The sequence below is a fragment of the Hyperolius riggenbachi genome, chromosome 7 (genome assembly GCF_040937935.1).
Source record: "Hyperolius riggenbachi isolate aHypRig1 chromosome 7, aHypRig1.pri, whole genome shotgun sequence".
Classification (NCBI taxonomy): Eukaryota; Metazoa; Chordata; class Amphibia; order Anura; family Hyperoliidae; genus Hyperolius; species Hyperolius riggenbachi.
The window spans coordinates 216689514-216707727 of record NC_090652.1 but is presented as its reverse complement, the minus strand read 5'-3'; the positions used below and the strand labels follow the sequence as shown (position 1 = coordinate 216707727).

Below are 18214 nucleotides of genomic sequence, written 5' to 3'. Positions count from 1 at the left end.
ATATGGACAGGATCAAAATGATTATCCAGAAAGATTACTCACTACTGAAGCGAATTAACGCAACAGATTTTCCCCTGGATTTGGATACTGAGTAAGGCTTGGAACCCACTAGCAGCAAATTTTTAAAGCCTTTTCTGAGCGTTTGTGATTTGAAAAGCTCTTGCTAATGTAATGCTGTGTGTGTGATCCCACTTAAAAAAAAAAAAAATACCCATAGAATTACATTAGTAAGAGCTTTTCAAATCACTGGCACTTAGAAAAGGCTGCTAGTGGGTCCCAGACCATAAGAAAGAAACACTTAAAAAGGACACATCCGAGGTAAAAACAAAAAACACCAAGAACTACTTACCTGGTGCTTCTTCCAACCCCTGGCAGCCTATCTGTCCCTCGCCACAGCTCTGCTGCCCAGCCAGAGTCCCCTCTGTTAGAGAGGTTTTCTGCGCCTGCACAAGCGTGTGGCCACGCCGCGTGCGCGCTCATGGCCAGGAGCGTTCTGCACCTGCGCAGAAAGCTCCAGGCTACCAAAGCACAATCGTGAGTGGCGTGGCCGCAAGGCTGGCATCTGCAATGGAGGGGACCCTGTGACACCGGATGAAAGCAGAGCTGCAGCGAGGGACAGATAGGTTGCTAGGGGTGGAGGAAGCCCCAGGTAAGTAGATCTTTAAAGCGAACCTGAAGTAAGGCAACTCGCTTCAGGTTCAATACTCACCCAAGACGAGGGAAGACTGCATAGTACTTGTACTGTTCCAGAGTAGCTTTTCCATTCCTCTGTGCTGGCCATTGTTGCTGCGCCATGCCCAGTTAAAACTTCTTCGACCGGCTAGGTCGAATATCACTTCAGTTGTTTTGGTGAAGCCTTTGGAAATACTAGTACTCCCAAGCAGTTAAGACTAACGCATACATACTGGGCATACGCAAGCCCCGACTCCTGTGTGTGCAGTATGGATATGCTAATGTTCATAAATACTCGGTGATGTGCGTACTTCCAAAGGCTTCCCAAATACTACCAAAAACACTTGCAGGTCGAGGAAGTTTATCCCTCAGGTGACAGTTCAGGGCAGATTTCCATACAGACTGTTGCTATGGAAAGAGGAGGCTGGATGATGGTGCAGTGGACAAAGGAACACCCTCCTTGGGGAGGTCAAAACTCAAAAACTGAACCTTTTGCCAACTCCTTAGGGCAGCTGGACCCATGTTAGATTCTCAGCAAAGACACTAGCATGTGTACCAGCCTTAAAGGGTACCTAAAGCAAGGCTTCCATATTTAACTTCCTTTTAAACAATACCAGTTGCCTGGCATCCTGCTAAATCTCTCTGGCTGCAGTAGTGGTTGAATCACACGCCTGAAAGAAGCATCCAGCTAATCCAGTCAGACTTCAGTCAGAGCACCTGATCTGCATGCTAGTTCAGGAGTCTATGGCTAAAAGTATTAAAGGCCGAGGATCAGCAGGCCAGCAAGGCAATATGCATGGTTTAAAAGGAAATAGAATATGGCAACCTCTATATCCCTCTCGCTTTAGGTTCCCTTTAAAAAGGACCACCATCGTGAAAATCATAAAATGTAAAATATCTGTAAACACATACAAATAAGTACGTTTCTTCCAAACTAAAATGAGCCATTGCAAGGAAATGAACAGCGCTACTTAAAAACAGGCAAGTGCCTACCTGCAAAAAAGAGTGCAAGCCCTACTTGTGGGATATAATACACACAGAGCATACACATGACCTGTCTACCACTGGAGGAGGATGTTAGTTTCCTGTAACAGCTTACATGCAACCTATTAAGTACTCGTCCCTCCCACTGCGTAGAAGTCGATCCTCCATGGGAGGGCCTGTTACAGGAAACTAACATCCTCCTCCAGTGGTAGACAGGTCATGTGTATGCTCGGTGTGTATTATATCCCACAAGTAGGGCTTGCACTCTCTTGCAGGTAGGCACTTGCCTGTTTTTAAGTAGCGCTGTTCATTTCCTTGCTATGTACTAATTTATTTCGTTTTTGGTCAGCTGCTCCCACTTAACAGCCATGCTTTTGGTGTATATGCAGAGCTTCTGTTTGGGTTCAAGGTGCGTTTGTAGTTTCTGGGGGGGCTCAGCGCACCTCTGATTGGAGGCCATTCGGAGGCGGCCTGGTGTTGCGCTGGTCCACCTTTTGCGTAAAATGAGCCATTACTTTTCTCCTGTGTTGCTGTCACAGAGGCCTAGTGCACACCAGAGCGGTTCTGCTGCGGTTTGCGATCAGCTTGCGGGTGCGGATCCGCTAGGGTAATTATTTCAATGGGCTGGTGCACACCAGAGCGAGAGGCGTTTTGCAGAAATGCATACTCCCGGGCTGCTGCAGATTTTGGATTGCGGATGCGTTTCAGCCTCAATGTTAAGTATAGGAAAAACGCAAACCGCTCTGAAAAACTGCACTTCAGAGCAGTTTGACAGGCGTTTTTTGTTACAGTAGCTGTTCAGTAACAGATTTACTGTAACAATACATGAAATCTACTACACCAAAAACGCTTCACATAACCGCAAAATGCTAGCTAGAACGCTGCAGAAAAAGAAAAAGCGTTTCAAAATCTGCTAGCATTTTGCGGTTCTGCTAGCGGTTTTTGGTGTGCACCAGGCCTGACAGTAGGTAGTAGAAATCTGACAGAACCAACAGGTTGTCGACTAGCCAATCTCTTCAAAGAGGATTCTCAGGGTTTTGTTTATTTTCAAAAGCACTTAGTGAATGGCAGTTTCTCCGTCCAGCTGCCAAAAAAAGTATGCAGCAAGCAGGGAAGCTGGCCAGCATCATTGTATAAATCCTTTTCAGGGAATCTCTTTATAAAGATTAAGAGACTTGATGAGAATCCCCCATGAAGAGATGGACTAGCCCAAAACCTGTTCTTTTAGATTTCTACTACCTACCGTAAGTGATAGCAATATAGGAGATAAGTAATTTATGGCTCATTTTACTCTGCAAGAAAAATACTTATTTGTAGATGCTTACACGCATTTTAAAATTTTACCATTTTTCGCAATAGTGGTCCTTTAAGTGTGAAGTCATATGACTGCTCCCCGATGCATGACTCAATGATTGCAATGGAATGACAATATCAACAGCACCAGAAATGCAAGGGTGTGAACATTTCCAAATCAGATCCTTGTGTTCAGAAAGCTTGAACTTACTGAAACTTGTCTGCTATACTGCCAATTTTAAACAGCTTGTCGATATTCTTTCTTCATCAGGAAATAATTATAACTCTGGTGTGCCATTATTCTGTTAAAAGTCTGCTGTGTGCTCGCAATCCCTACTACAGGTCCTCGATATAAGTCTTTAGAAGTCTATTGAACGCGGCCATGACTGCAATTGTTCCACAGCCCATCTCCAGACAAAAATTTTTAGATTTAGTTAAATGTGCAAAATATACCATTTTGGGGTTTTACTGTTGTCTCCAATGGGGAGGTTCTTCATGAATTCCTCTCTCTAGCACCTCATGAACTTAAAGGGAAGGTTCAGTGAGGGCGGTTAAAAAATAAAAATCAATATCCACTTACCTGGGGCTTCCTCCAGCCCTTGGCAGGCAGGAGGTGCCCTAGCCGCCGCTCCGCAGGCTCCCCGTGGTCGACCCGACCTGGCCAGGCTCTGCTGCGCTCCATGGCCTGGCACTTCTGTGTCCCACGCGGGCGCGCTGACATCATTGGACGTCCGCCGGGCTGTACTGCGCAGGCGCAGAACTACTGCGCCTGCGCAGTACAGCCCGGCGGACGTCCAATGAAGTCAGCGCGCCCGCGTGGGACGCAGAAGTGCCAGGCCTTGGAGCGCAGCAGAGCCCGACCTGGCAGCCGGCCTGGCCAGGTCGGCCACCGGGAGCCTGCGGAGCGGCGGCGAGGGCACCTCCTGCCTGCCACCGGCTGGAGGAAGCCCCAGGTAAGTGGATATTGATTTTTATTTTTTTACCGCCCTCCCTGAACCTTCCCTTTAATGGCTTTAATATGAGCCTTGGTAGTCTTAGGGGCTGAACTTTAAAATACACACACTTAAGGGTTAACTTTCACCTAAAATTTTTGCTCCTGATCCAGTTTAGGGATAACCTATGTAGCCATGTTGCTTAGCTATCTGTCAAGCTACCTGTCAGTTTACCCTGCTGGATATTTTCTTTGTCAGTTAAATAAGGAAAGGACATATTCTCACACAATCTTCATATTTATTGCAGCCATTCTGAAGAAAAATCCTTGAAAAAAAAAAAAAAAACAGTCATGTGATGAGGGAGAGAGGGAGGGAGAGGGGCTCTCCTAACTAGTGAAACTTGCTGTGGCACCAAAAGTTTGATTGTTATTTAACTGGACATCTGGCATTGAAAGTGAACAATCTAATCTTCTACTGACCTGTTGGATTCAAAACGATAGTCAGGCATGTGTACAGCTGCCACCAACCCGTGAGCGATCTGCCTGGCGGCTCAACACACCACCGCGTTGGCCAATCACATTGCCTGCGATGCTGCCTCGCCCACCATGTGACGTCACGCACACACCACTCAGTCATCACTCAACACCCCCCCCTCCTGCTTAGCAAAGGATGTGTCATCCGCTACAAAGTGGACACGCGTCTGTACAGGCTGGCCAGCAATTTTGCCCTCGATGGGCAATGGGTGTATGCACCTTGAACAATGCAAATTTTCTGGCTGTACTGATCGTCCTCTTCCTTCAATAATTTTAACTATATACCCTGGACAAGCATGTAGATTAGTCCTACATAGGCAGCACGGTGGCATAGTGGTTATCGCTCTCGCCTTGCAGCGCTGGGTCCCCGGTTCGAATCCCAGGCAGGTCAACACCTGCAATGACAACGTATGTTCTCCCCGTGTCTGCGTGAGATTCCTCCAGGCACTCTGGTTTCCTCCCACATCACAAAAACCATACAGATAAGTTAGGGCCTAAATTAGCCCTACACTACAATACATACACTACAGGATACATACATAGACATATGACTATGGTAGGGATTGGATTGTGAGATACTCTGAGGGACAGTTAGCGTCAAGACAATATATACTCTGTACAGCGCTGCGGAAGATGTCGGCGCTTTATAAATACTAAATAATAATAATAACTACCATAGATTAGTTGCATGCTTATTCTTGGTGTGTGATTCAGACACTACTTATGAACTAGATCAACAGGCATGTGACATAGTTTAGAAGAAAAATATATAGGGCAGCCTCCATACACCTCATTGCAGGTTCCCTTCAACTCTTTGTTGCCAGCACTGTAGCTCAGAAGATTCTTTTTAGGAGTCTGCTGTAGCTGCAGTGCTGGTCAAAAATGTACAGTAAATACCTCAGCAGAGGGCAGGAGTAGGTGGGGTCAAGTGATCTGTACACATAGGAAGAGACAAGTTGCTGAACACTCATAGCTCCTCCCTGACTGATGATGGAACAGAGGGAGGAGTCTGGACAGCTTTCCAGAAAAGTTGTCAAAGGAAAAATTGCACTACTAAAGAGCAAACAATAATGCAAATTTACTACCTATATGATTACTAATGAAAAATATAGTGATGCGCTGTGCTTTTCACGTTTATGAGCAAGCTTTTTGCTGCAATTGGAAAGTGCCATTGAGTTTCCGGATGTGGGATTAAAAAAAAAAAAAAAAATGGAATCATAATAATAATAATAATAATAATATTATTATTTCTCTCAAATGGAAGTTCTTAGGGCAAATCACAGACAGACACATACTGGTACCATTAATATTACGCTTTACTCCTAGCGGACTCAAAGCGCCACATTTGCTCCGATTTGCACACGCTACCAAACTGCATCATATACTACATTTGCAATTAGATTAAAAATGGTTCGTAGCACTCTGTACGGGGCACAGCTGTTGCTATGTTATTCAAAGTGACCTTGGCAAAACATATGCGCTTTGAAATTCAGATCAAAGCACATGTGGAATTGTGGTTGGGCCCTTATTGTTATAAAGTGCATTGAGCATCCATTTATTTTTATTTTTTTTTACCCAATGAGGGAAGTTCATAATGCAGTATGTCTTTGGGGGACTGAATGAGAGAATACAATCATATCTTGATTTAGCCCGCTCCTAACCCAAACAGTGTGCTCCTATCTGTTGGTTTAGAGAAAGGAAGTAGTGCACTGGTTAGCTTTTCCCTGCAGACGTACATCAAGGAACAGTACAGAAAGCATATCAGTCATATGCCTAGTCATGCGAAAAAGTATGTACCGCCCATGGAAACATTTAACTTTTCAACAGAGAGGTTTGTCCCTTCATTATTGTTGAACTGAAGATTAAAGGTGACATTTGATCCTTCACCATTTACATGCTGAAGTCCACTGAACAGTTTAAACAATGAATGTAAATTTTGGATGTGGAAAACATAGGCACAACAATACACTTCTCGCCAGAGCCTCATATTAGCTTGTGCGCGCCGCTCGTGATCACGTGGTCTGGAGTGTTCTGCGCAGAACGCTCCAAGCCATATGAGCTCGATTGCGAGAGGCGGCCGCACAAAAGATGGCGACCTGGCGAGGTCAGCATCTCCGACGGAGGAGACCCTGGGACACCGGCTTGGAGGGGAGCTGCGGCGAGGGACATATGGGCTGCCAGGGGCTGGAGGAAGCACTGGATGAATATAATTTTTTGTTTTGTTTACACCTCGGATCTTCTCTTTAGAAGGACAACTAAAGTGAGAAGAATATGGAGGCTAGCGTGTTTATTTCCTTTTAAAAAAATACCACTTGCCCGGTAGCCCTGCTGATCTATTTGGCAGCAATAGTGTTTGAACACCAGAAACAAGCATGCAACTTTGTCAGATCCGACTATGTCAAAAACGCCTGATCTGCATATGCTTGTTCAGGGTCCACGGCTCAGGGAATTGGAGGAAGAGGATCAGCAGGACTGGCCAGGCAACTAATCTTACTTAAAAGAAAATAAATAAATGGCAGCCTCCATATCCCTCTCGCTTTAGTTGTCCATTAAACAATACCAGTTGCCTGGCTGTCCTGCTGATCCTTCATGCATCAGTGTTTGAATCACGCACCTGAAACAAGCATGTAGCTAAACTTGTCAGACATCAGTCAGAGCTCCTGATCTGTAAGCTTGTTTAGGGTCTATAACAGTATTAGGGCCCTTTTGCACTAGCCACGATCCACTTAACCACTTCCGTACCAGCAGTCTCTGCCCCCTTAAAAGCCAACTATCAAAGTTTACTGAAATTCTAAAATGTCACATATATTTCCAGTAATTACTAGCAAATAGCAATACAAAGCCTTTTCATGTGTTATGAAAAAAAAAAAAAAAAAAAAAAACTGGCTGTAATACTGTGAGTAGAATGTGTTCAGAATTATGTAAAGCAGAAATATACTGTAGCTTTAAATGAGCGTAAATGATCAGCTGCAGCTGTCTGTGTGTTCTGTCTGTCTGTCTGTCTCTCTCTCTCTCTCTCTCTCTCTCTCTCTGGCAGTATAAACTAAAGTTTACAGCCAGGTTATAGTTCAGCTCTGCATCCCCCTCCCCCCATGCTGACAAATGTTACATTTAGCTGGTACAGTATAAACAAAGCTATTTTTTTGCACAGGCTGTGCTGAGAGAACTCTGAAAAGCATTATAGTGTTGCTGGGTAAAAGCTCTATAATGGCTGGTACACATGAGCTACAAATGTAGCTGGTCGCTAGCACACGGGAGCGTGTGCGCGACAGATCGGCGACTGCTCGTCGCCGGGTCCCTCCGCATACAAACTGTGGAAGAGGGATTACTGATGCAACGGAAGCTGTCGCCGACGTCCCCCCCCCCCCCCCGCCGGAAGCTCCGTGAATTCCCTATTGGTTGCTGTCGCTAGTCCACATACACACGCGCACTAGCGACAGTTGCGGAAGCAACCGTCGCCAGGTGATTGACCGCGCCAATCGCGAGGAGACAGCTCCGAGTAGCGACGGTTCAGGGCGCGGGCCATACTCACGGGCGAACTTTCGCCGCAACATGCGCGTGCCACGTGGTTGCGGCGACAATTGTAGCCCGTGAGTATGAGGCTTAAGTATGTGGGGTTTACAGTAAAACTATTTGATAGTTCTTTAAGGACCAGAGACTGCTGGTACCAAAGAAGGTAGCCTCCCGATGAATCGCCGCACATACCCACCGCTCCTCCATTCCTGCAGTCACCTCTCTCTGCCTCCGCTATGACGGCAGAGTTGCATGAGCCGGTCAGGAGCCGCTTTCATTGGTTCCTGACTCTGTCCAATGTAAGTCAATGGGATTGGCTTACAGTGATGACAAAGTCAGGAGCCAATGAAATCGGCTCCTGACCGGCTCATGCAGCTCTGCCGTCACATAAATGGCAGGGCAAGTGATCTGTGGCGGGGAGAGAGCGTGACGCGATCGGCGGCGTGATAATTTAAAGCTACACCTTGGCAGCAGTAAAGAGATCAAAACAAGGCACATTTCATTCATCAAAGTCCGGAAGTGGTTAAAAAAGTGCTGGCGTTTTGCCGATCGCTAGTGCACAGTGATTAAAATGTAAATCATGATGTACTTCTCTATTAGCGCATATCAATTTTTTTTGCAAATCTCAATCATCGGGCTGCACAATTATTGGTGCGATCGCGTTTCGCGCCCAATCGCCGCAACTGAAGAAAAGCTTTTGCAAGCACAAATGCATTTGCGGTTGCAAATGGAAAAGGGCCCTTAGCAACAGTCAATGTGAATTGTTCCCTCTTACGGGCGATTCACACTGCAAGAGCTTTTAAGCACTAGTGGTTCACATTACAAGAGCTTTTCTAAGCGCTGTGATTTTAAAAGCTCATGGTAATGTAATGCTATGTGTGTGTTCACACTGGAGTGATGTGATTTTGTAAAAATCCCCCATAGCATTGCATTAGCAAGAGCTTTTCAAATCACTAGCACTTAACCACTTAAGGACCGGGCTGTTTTTCGCTGATCTGTGCTGCGTGGGCTCTCCAGCCCACAGCACAGATCAGGATAGAGGCAGGGCGATCAGACCCCCCCCCCCTTTTTTTCCCCCACTAGGGGGATGTCCTGCTGGGTGGGGTCTGATCGCCGCCGTTCTGTGTGGCCGAGCGGGGGGGCTCCTCAAAGCCCTCCCTCCGCAGCGATTCCCAGCCTCCGTGTCCTTCCGTCCTGCGCTGCCTCTGATAGGCTTAAGCCTATCAGAGGCCGGGGATCGCCGATCTCCTTTACGGCGCTTCTGGGCAGCAGCGCCGTATGATTTAAACAGGGGATTTCTTCCCCGCTTGTTTACATTTAGCCTGCGAGCCACAATCGAAGGCTCACAGGCTGTTCACGGAGACACTCTCCGTGAATCGACATGGAAAGTTTCCATGTAAAACCACTTACGACCTGCCGCCGCCTATCGGCGTTAGGTGGTCGTTAAGTGGTAAGTGGCCCTGAACTCTTGCATGGGACAGAAGGAAAACAGAGAAATGCACCCTGTATGCATTTAAAACTTTCAGCCTGTTTAAAGAGAATCTGTACTCTAAAATTCTTACAACAAAAAGCATACCATTCTATTTATTATGTTCTCCTGGGCCCCTCTGTGCTGTTTCTGCCACTCTCTGCTGCAAACCTGGCTTGTAATTGCCAGTTTTAGGCAGTTTACACAAACAAACCAGCTTGTGATATTCTTACAACAAAAAGCATACCATTCTATTTATTATGTTCTCCTGGGCCCCTCTGTGCTGTTTCTGCCACTCTCTGCTGCAAACCTGGCTTGTAATTGCCAGTTTTAGGCAGTTTACACAAACAAACCAGCTTGTGATAGGCTCACATAAGCAGAGTGTGCGAGTCATACAGAGCCTGCAGGGGGCCTGGAAAGGGTGTGTATAGCTTCTATCCTATCACAAGCAGCCCTGCACATTCCAGTCTGAGTGCCTCAGCCCGACAGAGGAGAGAAGATTAGATCATATAACAGAGATAATACAGTCACTGTGCAAGTAGGAAAGGCTGCAGTAAGCCAGACCACATTAGAACAGGCATAGGAACTTAAAGAAATAAGGATGAAAATTTTGTTACAGAGTCTATTTAAAGAGGAGCTGTCAGCCATACTATGCCACATTAAAAAAACGGCATATATAAGTAGATAACTAGCTCTACTTACATAACATGTGTATTGCACGGTCCAAGTGTTGATTTCAGAGAACTTTATAAGATAAAAATAAATAAAATAAAAAAAGGTAAATGGAGAGAATTCTGTTCGCTGGCAGGGGCCATCTTTACTCCCTCCAGCTGTAGCCAATGGTGAGGTAATTTCCTCCCTTACTCCCCCCTCCTCCCCACACCAAAAGCGAGACTTCTGTCTCAGGCAGGAAATCCCTAAGGAAATGGTAGCATGGATGCGATGCAATGTGGTGGTGGCAGCCACTGCCCACATGAATCAGGAGATGCCTGTCGGGCTGGAGTGTGGGGAGGGGGCAGACACGGACAGTTATGGGAGGCAGCCAATGAGAGGAAGAGGAGTGAGTGACACAGGCTGCAGCCAATCAGGCTGAACTAGCTGTGTCTGTGCAGAAACTCCCCCTGCCCCAGCCTGCACTGCAACTTCTCTTTTGCGGCTGATTACTGGCTGCGTACTAAGGAGCTGGGGACATGAGGATTACCGTAATCACTGCAATAAAAAAAGTAAGGCCTCTTTTCCATGAACTGTTTCTAGGCAGTGAAATGCCTCTCAAACTCTCACAACTGCTCACTGCTGCCTGGTAACGGCTTGTCGCTGCCTGGTAACTGCTCACTGCTGCCTGGCAACTGCTTGCTGAGCACACAGCTCAACAGTTCATGGAAAAGAGGCCTAAGATTGGTTTTAAAGTTATGCATTGCCTTTTTAGCATTTCTTTTATATGATCAACAGATAGGCATGAAAAACAAAATCATTTCTCTATTTCTAACAGTTACTCTTTAATTCTCCCTCATTTGTGTCTAATCACAAGTTGTAATTTGATTTTTTCCCTGTGTCATATGACCGCCATGGCAGAGATAGCAGATAAGCTTCATTTGAAAGCGCAGGATGTTAACATTATGTCCGCTTCCATGAAAGCAGGAAGTACAAAAAGAGCAGATTTTAGGATTTGTATCAGCTGTAACAAAAGGTTTTCTTTTGTTTAAAGGTCATTATGCTGTTAGGTACTCTTTTAGAGCAGAGGGGACATTCTAAGTTTAGGTCCACTTTAAAAAGCTCTTGCAGTGTGATCCAGCCCTTACAGGTTAATATTAAATGCTGTCCGTAGAGAGTAGAGGTGATCAATGAAATACTAATAATTTAGGATTGCCAAATCTAATGCAAAGCGGCTGTAGCTTAGAACTAGGCCAATCAAACTTCCTCACAACTGGTTGCCCCAATTCCAAACTTTATACAATTTGCATTAATTAAGCATGTAATCTGGAATACTTATCCCATTGGACATCTCTAGCAGTGAGCCACTATGTAATCCCAAGAACGCAGGATAACAAGTTATACAGGTTATACTTCAATACCTGCATGAATAAAAAATGCTGCAAGCCACATCTCTCATTCTTGCCTCTCCACAAATATTTTATTAAGTTCACATTTCTTTTTTCCAATAAATAGTTCAGAAATGAAGAAAAATTATGAGGTTCTTGTGTAGTGGGCTGTCGACCAATGTCGGTTCTGGATATCCCCCACAGAACAGTCTAGTGTCAGGTAGGATAGCGGCTGATTCCTCACTAAACAACCAGCTGATATATTCCACAGACGGCAGCTCAGTGCTGCCTGAGGAAGAGGAGACCCAGCAGGAAACACTATCCACGTCACCAACCCAATAGGTTTAGTAAAGTTGCCCGAAGTCCAGCGCCTTTATTAAGAGCACTGAGCTGCCATCCCTGGAATAGATCAGCCGTTTGTGAGGGGTTGTGTTCCCTGTAAAATCAGGAACTCATTGAAACGAGAAAGTCACACTGCACTGTGTTGCATACAGTCAGTGAAAAGTATGCTTCACTGTCACTACGCAAATCTATGGGAAAAAACACTGCTGACCACCTCCTGCATACGCTGGACACCTAGCTGCAATATTGAGCATTTTGTTGTAATACGCTGAAATGGTTAACCCGGTGTGGGTACTTCATCTGAAACCGGGGTCCCATTAGGAGCCAGAACAAAATACTCACACTATTACAACTAAATCAGTATAAAGGCGCGTACACACGCCGTATTTTTATAAATGACGGGTCCGTCGGACCCTCCCGCGGGGCAGTCGTTCTGCTGACAGTAGCACCTGAGTTCAAGGTGTTGGCAGACTGACAAGTGGCGGATCCTGTCCAACCAACGATGTGAAAATTGTTTGCATTGTCAATCAAACATGTTGCAAGATATTGGGCAGACTTGCTTGAACATCAAACGCAACAAAAACCCCAGCGCTGCCCCCCCTAATGAAAAATGTCGTGTGTCCCCACCCCCCCCCAGCATAAGGTATACATTACCTGTCCATGGCCTGCATTTGTCCCTCCGCAGCTCCGGGCGCATGTATGCAGAGAAGGAATCCTGGAAGCCAGTGGAGGACAGGTAATGTATACTTTACTGGGGGGGGGGGGGGGGCGGGAGAGAGAGGGGTGTCCTTTGAACGACATTTATAATTGAGGGGACAGCCTCAGGGTGGCGGATGTGGCGCACAAGGCTGATTTTAAATCGATTTCATGCTGAAATTGATCAGGAATTGGCCTGTGGTGTATGGGCAGCTGACAGATCTCTCATCACATTCGATAAAGCTATGTACCCACCAGGCTATGTAGCCACCTGCCGATTTTCCAGACGACCGGCGATTTTTACACAACGTCGCCAGGTGGGACCAGAAGCACGATTGCAAATGACACCGCGTGGCAAGATGACTTAAGACCGACAGTGGATCTTTAAGATTCCCGACGACACTGCACAAAGTACTGCAAATCGCTGGAAGTCTCGCTCACGCTGCCCTGTATGTCGTGTGACCTCCGCTTAACTAAACACTTACATATGACTAGTATGTTAATTGGCCTCACCTAGGGAGAAGTAGGGTTTAGCAAATGTCAGTTTCTAGCCACTGATTCGGTTAATAGATAACAGTACTTTTAAAGCAAGCTGCAATTTTCCTTTGTCCTCTAAACTGCAATTGGAAATGTATATAACTTCCCCTACTTCAGATGTGCTTATGTAGCTTTAATTATCATTGCCAGCTGCATCCCTGGTTCCTGTCCTGAGGTGTGAACAGTCTAGCTACACACTACTGCATATGCAGGAACTGCAATGTAAATCTTTGTTCTTGCTGTTGTCTGTGGGAGTCAGTGCTACAGTGATGCTAATTTGCAAGGTAGGAGAACTGTTCACTCATGGTTAACAATAGCAATAATTGGCGAATGGAGCAGATTTCATTATAACATTTCAATAAAATTTCCACTCAACCTTTAAAGTGGACCTGAACTCTTGCACAGGACAGATGGAAAACTGAAAAATGCACTCTGTATGTATTTAGAGAGTTTAGCCTGTTTAATTACTTATTTGTGTCTAATCACACGTTGCAATTTGATCTCTCCCATGTCATTTGACTGCCACAGCAGATAAGCTCATTTGAAAGCACAGGATGTTAATAGGTCTTCTTCCATTAACCAGGAAGTAGAAACAGTGCAGATTTATACCAGTCGCAACAAAGCTTTTTTTATTTTTTGTATTATTTTTTAAGTTTACTATGCTGTTTAGTATCTTTTACAGCAGAGAGGACGTTGTGAGTTCAGGTCCGCTTTAAGGGAAACACAAGCAATAGAAGAGCACCAGAATTAGCAATTTAATAATTTAAGTGAATTTACCTTGACATTCTTCAGACATGTCTCACAGCTGGTGTTGGACAACAAGGAGCAATCTGAAAGACATTTTATATGTGGTTTATGGAACCATGAAAATACTTTATTGTAGAAGACTTATAGCATGCTCCTGTACTAATAGAAAGCAATCATACCCAAGCGCTGGACTGTGCAAAATATGTTTGTCCCCTATAAAAAGAACTAAACCATATTTAAAACATTTTGTGAAAAAAGGACTTACATTCTCAAAATGAATGAGGAACTAATAGCCAATAGCATAAGAAAATAGACCCATTAACCTAACGTAATATATTCAATAATAACACCTCCCTGTAGGTTCTAGGTGGTTGGCTAAAGAACTGTACACCAATCCTATATAATAAAACCCCTCTGTCCCTGCGTCATCCTCCAATCCCTGTGTCCGTTTGTTTTAGCTACTGTACATGTGTAGCTGTTGGGACAGGATGACGACGGGGCGGGCATTTGCGCGCGCAAGTATGCAGGTGGGCGTGTGCACGCGCATGCGTGCTTACATGCGGCGATCATACGGGCGGGAGGGGGGTTGTAAGGGACTAGAGCCCATTATATTAACAGGCTTAGTTCAGTCTAGTAAGGATAGAACGTTTATATTGAAATGTTTGTACAGAGACTAATGAATTACATTGCCTACATTTTGTTACTCTGCTTTCAGAATCCAAGGAGGAAGGCACAGCCTTAGGTCTGCTTCACATTACAAGAGCTTTTAAAACGCTAGTGATTTTAAAAGCTCTAGCTAATGCAATGCTAAGGGGGATTTTTACAAAATCACATCGCTTCAGTGAGAACGAACACACACACACACACACACACACACACGTACACACACACACACACACACACACACTAACATTAGCAAGAGCTTTCAAAATCAAAGCGTTTAGAAAAGCTCTTGTGTGAATTAGCCCTTAACCCTCCTGGCGGTATGCAGTTTCAGTGGCTGCGTCTGCGGGAGGTATATTTTTTAATAAAATGTGTTTATTTATTTATTAGCTAGCACTTCGCTAGCTAATATGTGCACCAACATCCACCCCCCCCCGATCGCCGCCGGCAACATTTACCCGTCCGCAATCCCGCGAGAGCCGCAGCTTCACTAATGAGCTTCACTCGTCGCTATGGCGATGATCGGACATGACGTCAGACGTCATGCGCAGTCCCGATCCTCCCCATAGCGAAGCCTGGAGCTGATTGGGAGGCTGCGCCATTGCGGGATCCCTGGGGGGTACGTATAACGGCGGCGATAGGTGGGGACCGGAGGGACTTGGGCCACATGGTTAGCTAGCGCGGAGCAGTGCTTTTCAGCGCTGCTAGGTTTGGGCGCAGCCGGCGCCTCCATAGACTTCAATAGGAATCAGTGAGTAACGTCGGCTCCGTCAGAAGACGGAGCCGAAGTTGCTTAAAAACATAATAAATTCGGCCTCCAGCAATCGCTGGAAGCCGAATTATTTCATTCCCCCACTATCCATGGCGGCCTGGAGGGGGAATAGTAATTAAATCGGCCCGGACTTGTGCAGAAGCAGGATCAGCTATATATCGCTGTATCCTGCGCCCAAGTCTACCGGCGCCGATTTTAAATGTACTCAGCTAGCGAAGTGCTAGCTTAACAAAATGCAACAATTTTTATAAAAAAAAAAAAACTCCCGGGGCCATGTGATCCCCTGCGGCAGCTAGCCAGAGCGTAGGTCGGGCTTACCGCCAGGGAGGTTAATCACACGAGGAAATTTCATACTGTAACACTAATGCTGGATCCACACCGTACAATTTCTGGCAGATTTACTGAATTTTTTGGGCTATAAGACTCACTTTTTCTCCCCCAAAAGTGGGGGGTGGGGGGGGGGGGTGGGGGGGGAGTCACTGCCTCCTATTGTCCAAATGCAGGGAGTTCCTGACTTATGAACACCTGTCAATACGTACCTACAACCCGCCACAAGGTCGAGGACTGTGTACTGTGCCCATGCAGAGGAGGACACGGAACACAAAGGAGCATAGAGGACGACACAAAGGGGGCATAGAGGAGGAAACAAGGAGGACTGAGGCAGACACATGGGGGATACAGGGAGACAAGAGGTACAAGGGGGCATGCGGTACAAAGGTGGCTTAATCCACAAGATGCCCTTCACCATGGATGCACCAGGTCTGGTATAATTTTTTTTTACCCTGGTTATTGTCTTCTAAACTTAGGTGCGTCTTATGGTCAGCACCGTCCTATTGTCCGAAAAATATGGTACCTGCCATTTCCAGCATGTCCGATCTGAGAATCGATAGATTTTCTGAGCGATTTCTGTTCACTTTTATGGAAATCTATTAGAAAATTGATCCTCAGATCGGACATGCTGGAAATAATCGATCTGGCAGGTAAATCTGCCAGAACATTGTATGGTGTGGATCCAGCATAAGGCCTGGATTCATAAAGGACTGGGCGATTAAAATATTGAATGCGTATTATGACCAGATTTTTTTTTCACTTTTGTTTGCCAATTCATAAATTTTTTTCACAGGTGCGGTAGAAGTTTGGTAATTTACCTGCTTCAATTGACAAAAACCTGTTCGGTAACAGAAGAGCAGTGTGGAGTTGTCTCTGTGTTAAATGCTGCTACGTGCAGTGAGGGCATTACAAAAGTAAGAGGTATCCCCGACAGAGTACATAGGATTCACCTGCCGGAAGATTTGGGCACAGAGTAAAGCCGGTAAATGGTTTACTCTGCTCTTGCATAACTCCTGGCAGCGTTAATTACTATCCCCGCTCCAGAATGCCATGTGGTGAAACCCCTCCCACAGTGTGATGTCAGCGCCTCACAGCACTGAGGTGCTGACATACTATGGGAGCTTTGTTGCATTGTGGGAAACAACAGCCATTTCCAACTGCCAAAAAAGCAAGCAGCAGATACTTTCACTGACATCACCTGCCAGCAATAAAAATGTCACCATATGATAAAAATTTCAGAATGTAAATCAGGGAGAGGAAAGATTGGGCAAGCACTGACTAAATCATTTATAGGGAACCTAAACTGAGGATATGGCTTTTTCCTTTTAAAATAATACCAGTTGCCTGACTCTCCTGCTGATCCTGTGCAGTGTTGCCAACTCATCCCTTTAATTACTGATACATCTAAGTTATGCGGGTTCTGGGGCTACTTACACATAATCAGTGCCTTACCTGCATCTACCTAGCCACGAAACCTGTATAATTCATATGTGTCAGTAATTAAAGGGATGAGTTGGCAACACTGATCCTGTGTGTCTAATACTTTTAGCCACAGCCCCTCAACGAGCATGCAGATTAGGTGCTTTGACTAAAGCCAGACTAGATTAGCTGCATGCTTGTTTCAGGTGTGTGATTCAGCCACTACTGCAGCCAAAGAGATCTGTAGGACTGCCAAGCAACTGGTATTTAAAAAGAAACATCCATATCCCTCTCAGTTGAGGTTCCCTTTAAGGGCTCTGCCTCTGGCACCGGGGACCTGGGTTCAAATCTCGGCTCTTCCTGTTCAGTAAGCTGCACCTATTCATTAAAGGAGTTCTGTGGGCAAAAAAAAGAAAAAAAAGTTTTTTTTTAACCACTTGAGGACTGTGAAAATGGCCACTGCAGCTTTAAGGCCAAGCTGCAGGGCCGCACAACAGCACACGAGTCATTATCTTTTGTTCCAATCTCTCTCCTCCGCTGCCTAGAGGGTAGAAAAGCTTGACCCCCCCCCCCCCCCCCCCCCCAAGAAGGCTTCAGATACTATCAACATCCGATCAGCGGACTTGCAGGAGACGAGCTGTTTTTATTCACTGCTCCTGTCAGTCATAGGTAAGGTCCGTACACACGCCGGACTGGAGGCAACGACGGGTCCGTCATTACCTCCCACTGGGTGGGCGTTCCAACGACAGTCCGGCGTGTGTACGCACTGTCGGCGGACTGATACGGCTGTTTCTGAGCGATCCGCCCGGCATTAGAGAAAAACACCTACCTTAATCACGGTATATTCTTCACTGCTCAGCCTGCTTGTTATCAGCCCTGATAAAATCCCAGACCAAGCACTCAGTCTGGCTTTGCTCAGGAATCATAGCTGAATCTGTCTTGTCTGATGTCTTTGCAAGCCCAATCCTACCCCCTTCTGGCTCAGTCTGGGATTTTATCATGGCTGATTAGAAGCAGGCTAAGCAGTAAAGAATGAAAGAGAGCCAGGTAGTCGTTTTCTCTAATGTTCCCACTGATATGATAAAACACATGAGGGTGCTTCGTCTCTGGTTCACTTTAAGTCTGCAGTGCTGTAACTGGCAAGTGCTTGGATGCCTCACCAGCTACTTTAAAGAGAACCCGAGGTGTGTTTAAAGGGAAGGTCCAAGCAAAAAAAATAAAATGAGTTTCACTTACCTGTGGCTTCTACCAGCCCCATGCAGCTATCCTGTGCC

General features: G+C 45.7%; 1 protein-coding gene across 1 annotated transcript in view; it reads right to left on the bottom strand.

The window, feature by feature from the left end:
* PTTG1IP (PTTG1 interacting protein) overlaps window positions 1–18214 on the bottom strand; it is a 102945-nt gene that overhangs the window by 34836 nt on the left and 49895 nt on the right. Inside the window, exon 2 of the mRNA XM_068245220.1 lies at window positions 13787–13839. Within this exon, the coding sequence (XP_068101321.1) occupies window positions 13787–13839 (53 nt within the window). The remainder of the gene's footprint in view (window positions 1–13786; window positions 13840–18214) is intronic.